The following is an 18,034-nucleotide window of genomic DNA, read 5'->3' as shown; positions in this document are numbered from 1 at the left end:
AGGTATAGAAGTAGATAAATATGTCAGTATTTGTGTGTGTATAAATGTATGGCTTTCTCTATGCTATATGACATATATGACATAGTTTATATGATATGTATGTGACCTATGATATTATTTGTATCTATGCATGCATGCATCGATATTTGTTAACTCCTGGATAAATTTATTAGCTCTGAAAAAAAACCTCAGAATAAGCCTTGCTTGTATTCCTACCTTTTTTTCCTGACACAGTATCTATGTGGAGCCTGCTCGATTGCATGCATAGGTTTTCATACTTGCCCATGAGATTCCCATCCTTTTGTCCTCATGGTTACAAATGTCTTTCATTGTTTTCCCTTTCTCATTCACTGATTGCTATTTCACAATGTTTTCTTACATAAAGAATATTATAGTATATGAATTTATATGGTTATATGATTACATATTACATAATTATATAATAACATATAGTAGATACTATTCACAACCCGATGCAAGGTACCAGAGTATACAGAGTTAAATTAGTTATCATTCTTACCTTAACAGGAATTTAAAATTCCCAGGATCATAAACGATCATCTATAACCCCTTTCCATCCTTTATAGAAATGAATTCTGGTCTAGATATTTTGATCTAGAAATGTTTTGTTATAGGCCATTTGTTCATTAGTGCAGGATATCTGATAACCCTAGGTGTTCTACTGTTTTCTGGTGAGAAGATATTTTGACTTTGAAGACTTCATATTTTGTTTGTCCAACTCAATGCATTTTAAAATTCAACATTCAAACATATATATGCACATAAATCTACATATGTAAAGTATCTGTGAGTTAGAGAAAATGATGAACTAAGAATGAGTTCTAAGCAATGCTGTTATGATTTGCCAATTTTAAATGCCAGCATTCTTATATCTAGAATGGCAGTGCTTTTCAGTATTTTGAGTACACGTGAAGAATACACCTTTTTGTCCTACATAGAATCCTTTTATATTTTTACAGCAAACATGCAAGACGTTGTCACTGAGAGTATGATTACTAGATTAATGCATTCGGTCTACTCAAAAGTATTGCCTTGGAAAATGCTTAAGATTTTATGCTGTGCTTGCCAAGGTCATGTTTAGTTGGTTCCTATGATAGTCCACATGATTCAAGAACTAGGCTTTGCAGTATGGAGGAGGATGATAATTTAATTCTTGATTCTCCTCAGAAGTACAATATTTTTCATTCATAGAGTTTATTACATAGAGTTTTGATTTGGATAAATATGTAAACATTTGAATAAAGATGCAAATTTATTTGAACTTTAGCACAGAAGAGCCAAAGGAAATGAAGCAGAAAACCTCATGAGATAACTGTTACTTCCTGTTTGCAGCATGATGAAATATAATGAAAACAGTCCTCTAAAATACATTGGACCTTGCAACTTGTCCGTACAGGTTTACTTATTTTTTCTAAAGTAGTGACTATCTCATGAACTACTTGAGTTAAAGATCAAGTATTATGTCAGGAAAAGAATAATGAGTTGTCTCTTTTAGACAATGAGACTTTGGAGAAAATTACCCTTAATCCCAGCTTCCAAAAATGAATTATTAAAATGAGCGCAGTAATAGAATTCCTGAAGATAGTTAAGAACCTGAGCATAGGGCTTCCCGGGTGGCGTGGTGGTTGAGAGTCCGCCTGCCGATGCAGGGGACGCGGGTTCGTGCCCCGGTCCGGGAAGATCCCACGTGCCGCGGAGCGGCTGGGCCCGTGAGCCATGGCCGCTGAGCCTGCGCGTCCGGAGCCTGTGCTCCGCGGCGGGAGGGGCCACAGCAGTGAGAGGCCCTAGTACTGCAAAAATAAAAAATAAAAAAAGAACCTGAGCATAAAATCTTTTTAACAATTTAGAAAGAAGGATCTTCGAAGTATATTTAAAAATGATATTTGAATTACTTAAATAGATTTTAAAGTTAATAAAACTGATTCCTTGTTTCAATTTAAGTTAACCAATCTTTACATCCCAGTAGATATTGTGGGTTTACATACAATTTAACAGCCATATGATGTAGGTCCAATCCACATTCCAATAGATCTGCTCCTGGCGCCATTTTTAAATAGATTTGACCCTGAGAGAATTTGATGCCATTTAGTTCAGGCCATTAAAAGGTCTCTGAGAGGTCAGATCAATTCTAGCAGCCACCAAAGAGTTCTCATTCTTGGTTGATTACCTCCCCCCCTCCGTCTGCTCCCACACACATACACACAAAGCAGTTTGTCCATGGTGTCCACCCTGGACCAGAACAGGATTTCCAGAGAACTGGGTGTAGCCATGTATCTGAGGTTGGAGGTTTGGCTGCAGTGAGGTTCATAATCACTGGAATAAGCAATATAGGCTGACCTGGACTTTTACTATTTCTTGCCAGTTTACCTAAAAGAAAACTTAGCTTTTCATGTAAAATATGTACATATATATTTGTGTGTGTGTGTTTGCCACTGTCTGGAGTTGTTTTGTCTATAAATGCTTCCACTCTTCTAATAGTGTAATGGGTAGGAAGGCTAGAAATTCAAGTCAAGAAAGAATATACAAAATACATGTGAGAGTGTAGGTGGGGATGGGGACCAGAGAATGCTGCTGAGAAAGCAGGATGATGAGAAAGCCTGGAGGTGAGTTGTTTCAGAGGCCAGACTGTAGGGTTGGAATGTGTGGGCGATGCAGGAGAGTTGGCCCACAGTTGGAGACCAGGTAGCACAAGATGTCAGGAATTTGCTGGGAGGGCAGCCTCACCTGACTTTGAAAGCCAGGGAGCCTAGAAACAGAGTATCGCAAAGTGACAGAAGAGTTCCAGTGTGAACTGGTGGGTAGAGGGGAATGTAGCACCAAGAAGTGAAATGAAACGTAATAGTATATAAACTCTTTGTTCATGACTGAGGCCAGTTCAGCCTGATGGAGCAGCAGACGTGTGTCCATACAGTTCACCAGCCTTTAAATAGTTAAACCCTGAGAACGGTGGAAAACGTAGCTCGGGAACTTTACGCAATGGAGGATGTGTTAAGGGACTATGCCCTTTGGAGGGAGGGTATTGCAAAGATGAAAAGACTGATGTTTCTCAGCTACAGTCTTTAAAAGGAGACTGCAGAAATCCGCCATCACAGACCACCAGAGAATCTACTTGGACCCATTCTCGTTACCCAGAAAGCAAACTGGAGGGAGATTTAACTCCAACCATTGAAGAAGTACCCAGCATCCCACCACAATCCTCAGCTCCATGAGATCACCTGCTTCTTCTGCACCATATTTGCTAGCACTCCCTTGAGAACTTTATGGGACCTGCATAGATTCTTGGCGCTCTGTGGCTCCTATTATTAGGTGATGCTTTGGGGCTGTATATAGGCCCTGAAGCACATGTTGGGCAATGCGCCCAAGGTCACGTTCCAACTGTTCATTTATTATTTCTTCAGTGGTGGGAAATGGGCTGGAAGTCACCTGCAGGTCTCCCTGTGAGAAAGAGCAGCGTTGAGGTTTGTCCCCTTACACCCATAGGTAGGGGTACTGCCACTCACACCTGGGGAAGGCTTTCCTGCCCTCAGACAGTGGCACCAGAGCAGAGAACTTGCAAGAAAGCAAGATTTGGGAGATTGGTTTTTCTTGCCTTGACTGCCTGGACCTGGGCCCATGTTTTATTCTACTGACATTTAATAGTTGAGTATTTCCCAGATCCTGATTATGGAACATTAGAACTAGGACAGTTGAATGAGAAACAGATTCTATGGCAAATAAGTTTGGGAGATGGTGCATTCTCCATCTTTTTCCAGAGTTCCACAATGCACATGCTCCTTTAAGAAGCCATTTTAAAAGGAAACATATTTCACTTCATCTAACTTACTGTGGCCCCAAATTCATTTGACTTTAGACTTCATTTCCCCTGAATATCTATTATCATTCCTTGGAACTCAGTATTAAAAGGATCAGGTTCTTGGAAACAGATGCTAAGAGGAGACATGTACTAATAGGGGAAGGATAAAACCAAATTTGGCCCGCCTTACCAGTTTGAGCTAAGAATTCTTCATATGCCTCCGGTGGCCTGCTTCTGTTAGCAGGGAACTTGTTCTACGAGTGAAGCCTATGAAAACAACTAGAAGATGCCCTGGAAGGTCTGTATTTCTTGTATTCAAATCCTTAAGATTAGTTGCTTAGTTTTTTAATCAATTTGAAGAGTAATTAATTTAATCTGATTGTAAGCAAACCAATTTTATTTAGAAACTATTTTTGAGGAAGGACAGTTCTTTTAAATTTAAAAAATACATTTGATAAAGACACCCAGGTTATCAAGTTAATTTTGACTTGAATCACCTATGTATAATATAGTAATTATATATAAATGATTGCTTTTTTAAAAATTTATTTTTTATTGAAGTATGTTTAATTTACAATGTTATATTAGTTACAGGTGTACAGCAAAGTGATTCACTTAAATAAATAAATAAATAAATAAATAAATATATATATACACACACACACATACATACACACACACACACACACACATACTCTTTTTCAGATTCTTTCCCATACAGGTTATTACAAAATATTGAGTATAGTTCCCAGTGCTATACAGTAGGTCCTTGTTGTTTATTTTATATATAGTAGTGTGTATCTGTTGCTCCCAAATTCCTAATTTATCCCTCCCCCCCTTTCCCCTTTGGTAACCATAGTTTGTTTTCTATGTGTGTGAGTCTGTTTCTGTTTTGTAAATAAGTTCATTTGTGTCATTTTTTAAGATTCCACATGTAAGTGATGTCATATGATATTTGTCTTGGTCTGACTTACTTCGCTTAGTATGATCACCTCTAGGTGCATCCATGTTGCTGCAGATGGTATTATTTCATTCTTTTATAGCTGAGTAGTATTCTGTTATTTGTATATACCACATCTTCATTGTGCATTCGTCTGTCAATGGACACTTACGTTACTTCCATGTCTTGGCTATTGTAAATAGCACTGCAGTGAACATGCATCTTTTCGAATTATGGTTTTCTCCGGATATATGCCCAGGAGTGGGATTGCTGGATCATATAGTAGCTCTAGTTTTAGTTTTTTAAGAAACAATTGCTTTAAGAAGATAGTCCTCCTCAGATTTTGTTGGCTATGTTTACTCAGCCAATTTTTTAGCAACCCAGTGATAACCTTTAAGCACAATTCCTGTTATATCTGAATCAATGACATGTCTGAATAGAAAGCATGAATATTTTTAAAGGTTCCCAAAACATTCTTTGCTCCCAGGAGTGAAGTCATTTGAAAACACTGTTAGTGGACCTTCTCTCCCAAATCTTTTCCCCTGAAAGTTGAAAAAAAGATTTCTGCTTAATTTATTAATATGGCTTGTTTTCATCCACAGAGGCCAGCAAGCTTGTTATGTCCTACGTAGCAGCTGTTTGTGGAAAAGGAGCAGAAGTTAATCAAGTCAAAGAACAGCTTTTACAGTCCAACCCAGTCCTGGAAGGTAGGATTTTCTGTGTACCTTGGGTCAGTATGACTGGAACGGTAAATCCAGTTTTCCGGGCACTTCTGACACCTGGTGTGCTGGGAGGTGGGCTGGGAGGGGGAGAGTCAGGCCCAGACCTGCTGAGCAAAAGGTAGCGGCATCCTAGGAACTCCTGGCTTCATGCACTTGAAGGAGGGAACGCTTTACTCGTGTAAAAGGAGCTCTCCCACTTGCTATCATTTTTCTCCCTTTTAATTTTTATTTGAATTACTTACATTTTGCTTAATAATAATCAACTGATATTTGCATTTGACTTGACAGCTGGGAGAAACTTGGTGGAAAAGAGCAATGTGAGGGCAGTGCTATTTTATCATTCAGGATAACACCCATGGCTGGTGATTTCTGTTGTCAGGGAAACCAAGGCTATGCCAGAGAAATATTTAAGGACCAGTTTTCTCAGGGTTACAAAAAGCCTAAACCTGACTTTAGAGCTCAAATTCTGTGGTTGGCCATCTGTGTCTGTTAGTCAGCTTGGGCTGCCATAACAAAGTACCATAGAGTGGGTGGCTTAAACAACAGAAATCTATTTTCTCACACTTCTGGAGGCTCCGAAGTCTAAGATCACCTGCTGGCAAGGTAGGTTTTCTTCTGAAGCCTTGGCTTGTAGGCAGCTGCCATCTTGCTATGTGCTCACATGACCTCTTCTTTGTGTGTGTATATGGGAGGGGGAGGGGGGATGATGGGCAGGTGGGCGCTGGCTCCTGGCCTCATCTAACTACCTCCCAGAGGCCCCATCTCCAAATACCATTACATTGGGGGGTTAGAGCTTCAAAATATGAATTGGGCGGTGGGGTCGGGTAGGGACACAAACATTTAGTTCATAATACCATCAGAAAACAAAGCCGGAGAGAAGTTCCCTTCTGCCATGGAGGTTCGCGTAAACCATCAGTATAAACCATCCTTATGTTGGAAACAGTAACTCAAAGCCTCTTCCTATTGCTGGAAAGCCCTTTGCCTTGCTTTATATTGTAAGCACGCCAGTGTTGTCATTTAACACAGTTGTTGGGGTGGAGTAGGTTTCTCAACCTTGGTACTGTTGACATTTTGGACTGGATAAGTCTTTGCTGTGTGTCCTGTGCAGTGTAGGATGTTTAGCAGTATCCCTGGCCTCTAACCACTGGGTGCCAATAGCACCCCTGCCTCTAGTTGTTACCATTGAAAATGTCTCCAGACAATGCCAGATGTCCCCTGAGGGGATCAAGACCACCTTGATCAGAATCTCTGGTCTAGAAGAGTAGTTTGGTTCAGCCCTTTGTTCGAAGTCATGGAAGGTCAAGATTTAACATGGATTAAAGCAGAACTGCTCTGTGGGGGGAGACCCCCCTCTGCCGCCCCAGTATGGAGGAACAGAACTCTGCCCATTGTCTTTGTTACTCAGGCCTAGTCCCTCCTTCCACTTTATTACAAGGAGGCACCATGCATCTTTATCCTCCAGACAGTGAAATAAAACTCATGAGAATACTTTGCTTGTGAGAAGCAAAGGCCAGAACACCTGTTACATTGTTATTGACCTTTCTTCCCCTTCAGGACCTAACAAATAAAGAAGCTATTGTAGAAAGTGTTTTATTTTTATCTTACTATCCCGGTCTTTTACTTTTTGCTTACTGTCTTTTGCTTTTAGTTAGGACGCTATACATGTGTTATATTTCTATAGATGCTTATTTTCAGAATGCTGTGATCTAAAGGAGAAACACTGTGGAATGCTATAGCTTGCATCTGTGATTAGAATCTGGCCCTTTATTCAATGGTATTTGAAACTAGGCCCCAGTGCAGGAACTGGAAGAAATGTCTACTGTGGGCATGTATTATCTTTTGTGGGAATGCTTTACTTTTTAACTGGAGCTGCTACTGTAAATGAACATTTAGAACAATGAACTTAAAAAAAACAATTGAGGAATGTGTCTCAAGTGTTCTATAATGGAACACTTGTTTTTGATTCTGTGGCTCACAGTAAAAGACTTTAGTGTTTAGAGCTGTGTTTAGTAATGTGCAACTCAGATTTGTTTGATGAAAAGATGGTTTATGGCTTGCAAATGGCACCCTGAATAAAGTTTTTTTGAAGCAATTCCTTCACTTGCCCTTGACCTTCAAGCCACAATAAACTCTCCTTTATGTGTCAGCGTCTCGTGCTGGACTTTGGGGCTGTACAAATTAGTTAATTTGGCATCCCTGCGTGTTGACACCCACCACAAAGATCTAGCCTGTGAAAACACGAAAAATGTCATGGTCTTCATGATGACTAGGTCAACACTCACCATTATCAAGGTTGCATTTATTAAAATCCTTTAGCTGGTGGTGGACGTAGGATAAGGATGTGAACCTCTTCAGCATCCTTTTTTGAGTGTTTCCCATGTGCAGGTTTCCTTACTTAATATAACATCTCAGCTTATTTTCTGTTGAAGAGAGAATTTGGTGTCAGGGACCTACGAAACCATACCCATTCCAAGTGGAATCTCTGAATCAAAGAACTTGCCCTGTGTTGACTTTAAATTTTGTCTTAACTAGCAGGAGGCAACTATTTTTTTTTTTTTTTTACAATCAAAAATATAAAAATACTAGCTAACGTGAAATATAACACAGCAGGTTTGGCTACTGAATATCCACAGTGAGCGTTACACATCTTGATCAGGTGATTGCTTTCAAAACTTGGACCAGCTTTTAGCCATTGTTAATCATGTGAGCTCTTGTTAGGCTAATCTTAATTTAATGAAGTTGTGGCGGCTTCCAGGGATTTGATGCCCGACCTCTTAATTTAAAGATTCATTTCTGTTTGCCACATCATCGTGCATCGCTCTGCAGTCCTTGCTGCTGCCGTGTGGCCCACAGATCCCGGTAACAGCCTCGGGGTGGGGTGGGAGGGTATTGGTAGAGAAGCAGAATTTCATGCCCATCCCTTGACTCATTGAACCAGTGTGCACTTGAACAAGATCCTCAGGTGATAGGTTTACACGTTAAAGTTTGAGGTGCACTGCTAGGCTTCAGAGCATCAAACAGGGATCCCCTCTTCTTATACGACACATTTATTCCACTTACATCCTCTACTACCAAGGCCCAGATTAATTTGCTCCTATCTCGTGCGCAAGCTTGATGAAGCAGTCATTTTACCTCATGACACTGAAATACCTTTGTCAAACAGGAGCATTCTGTGCCTGGGGCAGTGTCATCCTGTGGTTCTTATGTGCTCTCATTTGAAAGGGCATCCTGTGGGAGATTCTAGCTCCTCGAAGCAGCTAAGATTGGGACAAACTTGGATTTTTGCATTGTGGGCTGATTTTTTTTTTTTTTCTGGAAAGTTTCACTTAGGTCTGATGGACATAAACTAATGAAACTATATGGTATTTTTAGCCTATTGGAAATGATGTTTCCAAGTCTCTTACTCTTTCTTTGTTTCAGTTATATATTTAATCACGTTTAAATACCTTTTATTTCGAACTTAAACAATTTAAAGTTTCTCATGCCTTTTTCCACCTGAAAACCTCATCAATTGAGTTTCATAAAACCTTTGCTAATGTTAAGTAGTCATCTCTAAAATAACCTTATTCATTGTTAATAACGGTAGAAGAGCACAGAAGCCCTGCTTGCTCGCCATTCAGCTGACTACTATCAAAACAGTTAAAATGTGTTGAATTAGACAGGATTAAGTTTACAGTAGTACTTGAAAAAAATTCTGTGAATCATAGGCATGACTCTTTCTGTGAACTTATAAAAAGACATGGAAGCTTTAGCAGCTTATTAAGACTCGTGTTAAGTAGTTTCTATGGAAATTTTCTAGACAGAAATGTCATTGCTACAAGTTGCATTTCTAGGATTTATGGATGTCAGATATTACATTTGTTTTATTTTTTGGCTTGAAATTATTTTTCTGTCACTTGACCACACATCTGTTTCTTTCCTACCAGCATTTGGAAATGCCAAGACTGTAAGGAATGACAACTCCTCTAGATTTGTAAGTATTTGTATAAGCATAAGTGTTAACACTAATATTTATCTCATGTGTGTTTAAACAACCAGTAGATGTTTAATATTTCTTAATACACACATTTAAAAAATAAGAAACACCATATTGAGACATAAGCTAAAAGGACTATTTTTCTGCTTTCTGGAATTTTCCTTTTTAGTTCTTCTTGGAGTGACAAGCTATCTTTTTTTCATGTTTTCTTGTCATCTATCATAAAATTCCATGAGCAATTTCAGTGAGGCTGTTTAGAGTAACTCTTTACTAATGTGAGTTTTGATATTTAGAAATCAATTAAGACTCAGAAATTCCATAGAAAGAAGGGTAAACTAGGTGTCAAGTTTGTATACTCTACAGCTCTTGTCCGTTCTTCAGTGGGACCAGAAAGGATGGAGGTGTATTCTAAAACTTTATAGAGGTAAAATTAATAAGTTTGGCTGCTAATGGGGGGTGTGGGGAGGACTGAATAGTAAAAACTGAAGCTAATTGATGTTTTGAGTCGGGCTGAGTTGGAAAATGCTAATTCCCATAGTGGAAACCTTTCCAGCCTCATCTCCCACCTCTGCGGTGTACACTCTGGCACATCAGCCCCTGGGTCTCCCCAGCTGTGCTGCCTTCTTTCCTGCCTCTGGTCTTGACAGGGACACACACTGCCTGGAGGCAGCTGGGGGAAATATGGTGAGTGTGATGGTGGCATTTTGAAATTGATGGCTTTTTTCTATAGTTGAGCCAGTTTTATAAATTTCATAATAAAAGATCGTTTACTTTATAAGCTGTCTTCTCATATACATTACTTGGGACCATTATTGATGATCGTCTGTGCCTCGCTGCCAGACACCCTTCCTGCATCCCCACACCTCCACTCCCCGGCTTCTTTTAGCCCCCTTTCTGCTTTTTTCTCATTGGCGTTATCCTGTGCTTAAGGCATGCAAATAACCTCAGGTGGAGATCGTTTTGATAGATTGGAAAGTGGAAGGCTAAGGTTCCTAATTCCAAGGCAGTGAATTTTTTCCATTGGATTAGCCCCTTAAGTTGTTAAAACTGATGTGAGCCATGCCTTTTCCTGTTGTGGTAACATGACTAATCTCATTACATAAATAGAATTAGACGCAAAGTGTGGGCAGATAGAAGTAATTCCAATAGATCAAGCTTCTTTATAGGATAGAGATTTTATTTTTGCTCTTGGCAAATCTCATATACACACGCTTTAAAAAAAATACTTGCGAATATATTTAGTCTGTAGGCCGTAAAAATACAGAAAACCGTATTGCTTAAAGAGTCACTGGTACTTAGAGACATCGGAAAATCTAGCGAAAGGCTTGGCAGGTGTTTTGGCTTGTTAAGTAACTTCAGAGAAATCCTATCATAACACGGGTATTAGGATATGAGATTAATACTTGATTATAGGCTAAATCATTTCATGCCCAGTTTTTAGTAATTTCTCTGCTTTGTGGGTGCGACTTTGACCAGTAGTATACTCAAGTCTATGTTATAATATTATAGTAGGACTCTACTATATTTAAAATTACTACTGTATATATAACAGAGGTTTATGACTCCAGGGAAATTACATTTCCTTCAGCTGTGTCTGACAGGTTAACTCCGAATAAATTTTTTGATCTCTTTGCTGAGAAACCTGGGAGACCCTGCACCTCATCGTAGCTGACAGTGTGGACCACTGTTCCCATGGAGGTGCCTCACAGTGACCCTCACTCCAGCACTTTAACTTGGCATATTGAGCTTCTAGTAAGAGAGGCTCATTGCTTTGGGGAAAAAAGAAAAAACAACAGTTTAAGGCTTCGAAAATCACTGTTCTTGACTAAGGACTTTGGAGGGGGATTTTGTTGAGCATTAGCGGTGTGCCAGGAGCTGAGTGGGGCACTGGAGAGTGTGGGAGAGAGCGCTCTAGGGTCTGGAAAATCTCATTACCACTCCTCTTATTCAGTAAGAATAGAAACACACACACAATTCATTCTTTTGTTTGAAACCTCCGGGTTTTCTTTTAAACATAGTTAAACTTAGGTCTCCCTGCGTATCCTCTTGCAGCCTGCAGTCTTTTCCCCACCAGTAGCCGGAGTGATCTTTACACGCTGCCGTCCCCTGCCGGCTGACAGCCTCTGCGGTCCCCTTGCACCTAAAATATAGCCCGGGCTCCCCCAAGCCTCCCCACGCAAGGTGGGCCGACACAGCCTTCCCCGGCTCCCTGGGCCTCAGTCACACAGGCCTTTGTGCCCGGCAGGTGTGCCAAGTGCTTCCTGGACTTGGGCCTTTGCTGTTGCCGGTCCTTCTACACCATGCATTCTGTCCCCAGATCTTTGTATGGCTGGCGTCTCGTATCATTTAGGTCTTATCTCAGATGTCATTTCCATGATGCCGTCTGGCGACTCTGTGACTTCATCCCATTTTCATTATTTTAGGCATTCAACAGTCTCTGGAGTTATGTGCTCCCTTCCCCCGTTTACATCATCATTGGCCCTGGAGAGTAGGCGCGGAGGAAGCGAGCACCTCGGCCTCTTGTTCACTGATGTGGCCCCAGGAGCTAGAGCAGGGCCGGTGCCATAGTGGACACTCAGAAAACATTGATTTATTGATGAATGAATACCTTTTTTTTTTTTTTTTTTTTTTTTTGCGGTACGCGGGCCCCTCACTGTTGTGGCCTCTCCCGTTGCGGAGCACAGGCTCCGGACGCGCAGGCTCAGCGGCCATGGCTCACGGGCCCACCCACTCCACGGCATGTGGGATCTTCCCGGACCGGGGCACGAACCCGTGTCCCCTGCATCGGCAGGCGGACTCCCAACCACTGTGCCACTGGGGAAGCCCTGAATACCTATTTTTAAGAAGCTTATAAACTAGTCAGGAAAAATGGACATGGCTGAAAATAATTATAACACAACACATAAACTAGTAAGTTCCCCATGAAAAGTATAGATGAAGTGTTATGGAAGCTCAGAATAGAGAAGCTGGAGGAGTCCGGGGCAGGGGACAGTCCTGAGTGGGTCCACAAGATTTAAAGAAGCCAAAATGGGGTGGCAGGCAGCAGGAGGTGGCAGTACAGCCTGAGAAACTGAGGAGAGAAACCAGTGTGGACCTTCACTTGCCAGAGTTAATGGCCAGACCAGGGAGTCTGTGAATGGAGCCGTGGGCCAGAGGGCTGGGAAGGTGGGTCCGGGCCCCAGCTGGAGGGCCTGGAGTAGCAGGGTCAGGGTCTCAGACTTTATTTTGTAGGCGGTGGGAAGCCGCTGGTTATTTGTGAGTAGTCTAGTGCCAGGACCAGAACCAAGCGTTTGGGGAGTCATCAGTGTGGGCATCAGCTGAGTTCTCCGTGTTGTGCAGGAGTTTAGCCCTGGTCAGCCTCCTTTTCCTTTCTCCACAGTGTTTGCTCTACTCTCTTCAAACCTTCTATCCTTTACTCTCAGCTGATGCTATTATGCCTGCTTCACAGAAATCATCCTCTTCCAAGCTCTCCAAGCAAATTAGCCCCGCTCCTTGGCACCTCTCCTGTCTCCATATCAGTATACACGCTCCTTTCTCACACTTATCTCTCTACATCTGTACTCTAGATCTTTCGCCTCCTTTGCCCAGGGACCACCTGCCACCAAAATCATCCCCTCTCATACGGTCATCCTCTGACTCTCTTGTGAAGTTACTCTTTCTCCCTCCTTCATGTCTGCTTTGCCTCCAGTGTCCCCTCGCGTCCTAGAGAGTGTCGCTATCCACTCAGTTGCCTGGGCCACATTCCTGGACTTCTAAATTCTTGAACACCCTCCTTTCTTACCTTCTCCATCCAACCATGACCAGTCATCGTGACTCTCTGGGTAGGTCTCAACTCTGTTTACTTTCCTCTTTTGCTATTCCGGCGTAAAGCCACCAGTGTTTCTCCCCTAATTGCTTTCACCTCTGTCAGCTACATCTGATAGGTCCTTTCCAGTCCATTCCACACTAGCCAGAGTGGTCTTGTAAAGAGGCAAGTCTGATCATGGTGTCCTTGTTGAGGAACGTTTAGTGACACAACTTGGCTGTCAGGAGAAAATGTCGGTGTCATGATGTGCTCTGACTTCCCCCACCATCCTCACGGATGCCACTGCTTATGCCTGCTCCTTCCTGATCCCTTGCCTCCTTCCCTGCCTGACTTCTCCTGCTACTTCGCCTTTAAGCTCGGGCAGATCTCCTCCTCCCCCTCTGTCCCCTGTTCTTTGCGCACGGCACCATGATCCCACTGTAGGATGTATCCCTATACATGGTTATGTCCCATTTATGTTTCATTTCCCCCCCAGACTGTAAATTCCTTGAGCGCAGGAGTGATGCCTTGCTTTCCCTTGTGCCTACGTTAGTGTCCAGGAAATGCTTGATAAACATTTGCTTAATGAGCAAGTGAAGACTTACAAAGGCCAGATGACCAGTGACAATGAAGAAGGAGAAGGTGGGGGAGCATGCACGAGCTAATAAAAAAATCACAGATTACATTGTTGATTGTGTGCCATGTGATCATGTTTCTCCTCCCTTACCATTATTTTGAAAATAGAATTAAAGTAATTCTCTGGGAGAATTATTTACAAACCATCGATCTGACTAAGGTAGAACATGAAACAAAACCAAAGACTACTTATTAGATCAACACACCCTTTTCCAAACAAAAAACAGCTCTCAGGGTTATTCTGATATATTTGTTACTCTTTAACCAGACAGTCCAGACCCATTCTCTAAAAATCACAGTGTAAGACTCCATGTGTGTTTCTGTGTGTTTAAGGTAGCATCTATAAGGTGTAATATGAACATGGGTTATATATTTCTGTATAATCTAGATTAAAAGCCAAAGAAAGTAATAATGATGAGCCTTTGATTCTGAGTTGGTCACACCACATAATCATGCATTTGATTTGAGTAGATATAAAAACAGAACTTGAAGTCTTCCATTTTGTCCACTGTCCAGTGTGTTTGGAATGTCTAGCCATGGCTTACAACATACTTTGCCTATAAAAATGAAATAATTTATATTGCCAGCTAGTGCATATTCAAGGAATACTAATTTTCCCGGTTTTTATTCTTGAATTGAATACACACGTCCTTGAGAAATTTGAAACTTATCCAAAAGTCTTATGATGGCTGAGAAGATCTATTCTTAAATTAGCAACGAGATATGCTCACTTTGAGCTAATGGGGTATTTAGTATGAATTATTTTTGGAGGCACATTGTTTTGCATCATGGTTACGTAAACTGTGTCTTTCTTAATTACATTTAAACAAATGCATAAAGGGCTTATCATGCTATGCTTTAAGATACACTGACTGAATATTTTGAGGTGAACTTGAAAACTCACCAAGTCTTTCTTTGGCAGGGCAAATATATGGATATTGAATTCGATTTTAAAGGCGATCCCCTGGGAGGAGTGATAAGTAACTGTGAGTATTTTAAAGAAGTTCAGAATAGTAAAACATATATTTATAACAGAATATTTTAGATACTTGGGTCTTTAAGAGATAGGCTTAAGAATGCATTTCCTTTTCTTATACTTAAATTTTTAACCTATGCATTTCAGATTGTTTTATAATATTTAATTTCTAAATCTTTTTAAAAGATCACTTAAAGTCTTTGCCTTTGAAAAACTTTTTAGAAGTCTGCTAAAGAAATAAATATTAGCCCAACTGTATTTTATATCCTATAGGTCTTCAAGCCAATCCAGTAATAAAAAAGATTCTCCAACCGTTATTTTCTTTAACAAAATTACTCTGTGGTTAAAAACAAAATATAAATAATAATTGATTTTAAATTAATGACTTTTGGGGTAACAGTTACCCGATAAAATGAGAAAAACCTGTACTTCAAATTTTACTGTGAGAATTTTGTCTTCAGTGTTTAAAAAATTGAAATGTCGTACACCTGTTAGGTAGAGACAGATTTATTAGCTTTCTTTAGTCATGATTTGTGATTGCAGAAGTGAAATGTTCTCCGGCAAAGGTGAAAAAATGAACAAAATCAGGTGAGGTCTACTTAACAGCCCCAGGCCCAGAGTTTTCTCAAGTGGGCACAGTGGTCAGTATCTGTTGTAGGTAAGGCCCCTTCATCCATGCTTGGGGGCTTCAGTGCATGTGGCACCGCCCTGATGTCTCTGCTCCTGTTGATTCTGTAGCTGATTCGTTTGGCAAGGATACGATGACCACTCAGGGTTAGTGCACCTCCAGGGGAAGCTGCAGCCTGGTTATCCTCTTGTTTTTTTTGAGGGCCGCACTGCTGACGCACCCCCCCCACACACACACTGCTTCCCCTGGCCTTTTCACCACCCTAAGATGCTGTTCGGATTGTTGGAATGAAAAAAATCTAAGTTTGTACTAGATTAAAAAATAACAATTGGCTCAGGTATCCAAAGCACTGCTTTTTGCTATAGCAGTGGCATTCTTTCTCCAAATGAAATTTTATTCCAAATATGAAACAGATGAAATGAGGCCTGATCTGGTTAAAGAGGAGATGAGCAGCAAGAACCCCTAGACCCCCGGGTGGCCCCTGTGATCTTCCAGAGAAACTCTAGAACCAGAGGGATGCCATTTGAAAGTGAGTGTTTTTAGAATTTGGGCAAACCATGCAGCTGAATTTTTAAAAAAAATTTTTAAATCATAGTTCGTAGAGTAAACTTCTAGGTCTAGAGTCTTTATCTTGGAAACTATAGGATTGAACTGGATGAATTCCATGGTTCCCCATTTCTACCATTTGTAGTTTTTAAATAGTTTATTTATTTTTTTGGCTGCGTTGGGTCTTTGTTGCTGCACGCGGGCTTTCTCTAGTTGTGGCGAGTGGGATCTACTCTTCGTTGCGGTGCACAGGCTTCTCATTGTGGTGGCTTCTCTTGTTGCGGAGCACGGGCTCTGGGCGTGCAGGCTCGGTGGTTGTGGCTCGCGGGCTGTAGAGTGCAGGCTCAGTAGTTGTGGCACACGGGCTTAGTTGCTCTGTGGCATGTGGGATCTTCCCGGACCAGGGCTCGAACCCGTGTCCCCTGCATTGGCAGGCAGATTCTTAACCACTGAACCACCTGGGAAGTACGGCAGGCGGATTCTTAACCATTGGGATTATACGTATTGTAAAAATGTATTATTATTGGAAAAACGTCTTGAAGAGGAAGTTTTAATCTGAGGTGAAATTGGCTAGGATGGTACTACTTATGTTAAATGGTTTTAACTGTCAAATAGGAAACAGAAATACTCATGCGAATCATATATAATACCACCAAAAGCAAGTGATTATAACCCTGCCAAGTTTGTTACGCAAGCTTCCTTCACAGTATGTGGCAGCTGACGAGAGCTGTATAGGAAAAGGTATGCCTCAGTTTTAAGACCACCATTTTAAGGAAAGGTTAGCTTTTATTCTGAAAGATATTTATAACACTTTTATAACACTTGCATTTTACAAGACAAATTAAATTTAGTTATTAATTGAGTAATACACTATTTTTAAAATGAGGCTACATTAACTTTGTATTATAGAACATTCTAGAATGATTGAAGCAATATTACTCTTGAGGACTCTAGGAAAATATTTAAGGATGCCTTTATTCTAAGTATCAGAAAATAACTTGGGTTTTACATTTTGAAGTTTCAAGTTTCAAACAGAAATGTCTTCCTGTCTCTAATTCTTGCAGTATCCATGGAGAATAAATAGTAAACACCCAGTTCATTTCCAGTGAAGATTAAAAACCATCATGAATGAACGTCATATGGTTTTTGTTACCATTTGTTCCCACAATGAAATTATATTGAAATTTGTGGTAGTGGGAACACCCTGGTATTTTAGAGTATCCTTTGCTTTGGAAAGGAAAGGGATACATTAGTGGTGAGAGCAGGAAATTTCACCCTGAATAGAGAGAGAGGACTGACTCATAGGTGGCCACGGGGAGCTGCTGCCTGCTGGCTTGAGCGGGTATAAAGCAATGGGTAAACCCACTCTTGTTCTCTGCAAGCTGCCAACAGTTAGCTTCTTGTACCCAGAAAAGGAGACAAGATTTGCCATTTTGTAGGTCATCTATTTTGTTTCCTTTTCCAGCAGCTGCCTAGTAAAAGCATAGGTCGTTGTTGGCTGTAATTATTACCTTGAAAAAGTCACAGGATCATTTGAGCCAGTTGTGTACCCAGGAAGTGGGGAAAAAATGCCCAGTAACCTAGTCTCTCTTCCTCTCTTTCTAAGAGAGGTATGCTGTAAAACCTAAGTCTTGAACTCATTTGAAAGCTATGTATCTCTGAGGTTAGTATCATTAGGAGAGTTTTGAAAGCTACATATCTCTGAGGTTAGTATCATTAGCAGAGAAGTGTTACAAAAATAGAAAATGTCAAACATTTACTTAAGTAGAGAAGATAAAACATGGAAACACATCCAGATGTTTGGCTGATGTGAGGTACTATTTCTCCTACTTTGTTAATGTGTGTGGGTCTCATAAAATTTATACATTTACATTTGAGGATTTTGGATCTAGTGTTATGAACTTGAAATGCTTGGAAACCTGTTGCTTTTATTAATAGTCACAGATACTTTCTTTTTTTTTTTTTTAAACATCTTTATTGGGGTATAATTGCTTTACAATGGTGTGTTAGTT

At 40.6% G+C, this 18,034-nt stretch overlaps 1 protein-coding gene across 5 annotated transcripts in view; it reads left to right on the top strand.

Annotated features, from left to right (window-relative positions):
* MYO1B (myosin IB) overlaps nt 1-18,034 on the top strand; it is a 192,621-nt gene that overhangs the window by 99,149 nt on the left and 75,438 nt on the right. For 4 of the 5 annotated variants that reach the window (XM_089916557.1, XM_022567282.3, XM_022567283.3 and 1 more), the window contains exons 5-7: nt 5,357-5,461; nt 9,403-9,449; nt 14,795-14,858. In XM_089916557.1, the coding sequence (XP_089772683.1) occupies nt 5,357-5,461; nt 9,403-9,449; nt 14,795-14,858 (216 nt within the window). The other variant, XM_089916558.1, reaches the window with a different exon arrangement.

Source organism: Delphinapterus leucas, chromosome 8 (genome assembly GCF_059928025.1).
Source record: "Delphinapterus leucas isolate spDelLeu-1000000601 "Yukka" chromosome 8, BTC_Dleu_Yukka2, whole genome shotgun sequence".
Classification (NCBI taxonomy): domain Eukaryota; kingdom Metazoa; phylum Chordata; class Mammalia; order Artiodactyla; family Monodontidae; genus Delphinapterus; species Delphinapterus leucas.
The sequence above is the reverse complement of the archived record's forward strand: the minus strand, read 5'-3'. Positions and strand labels throughout refer to the sequence as shown.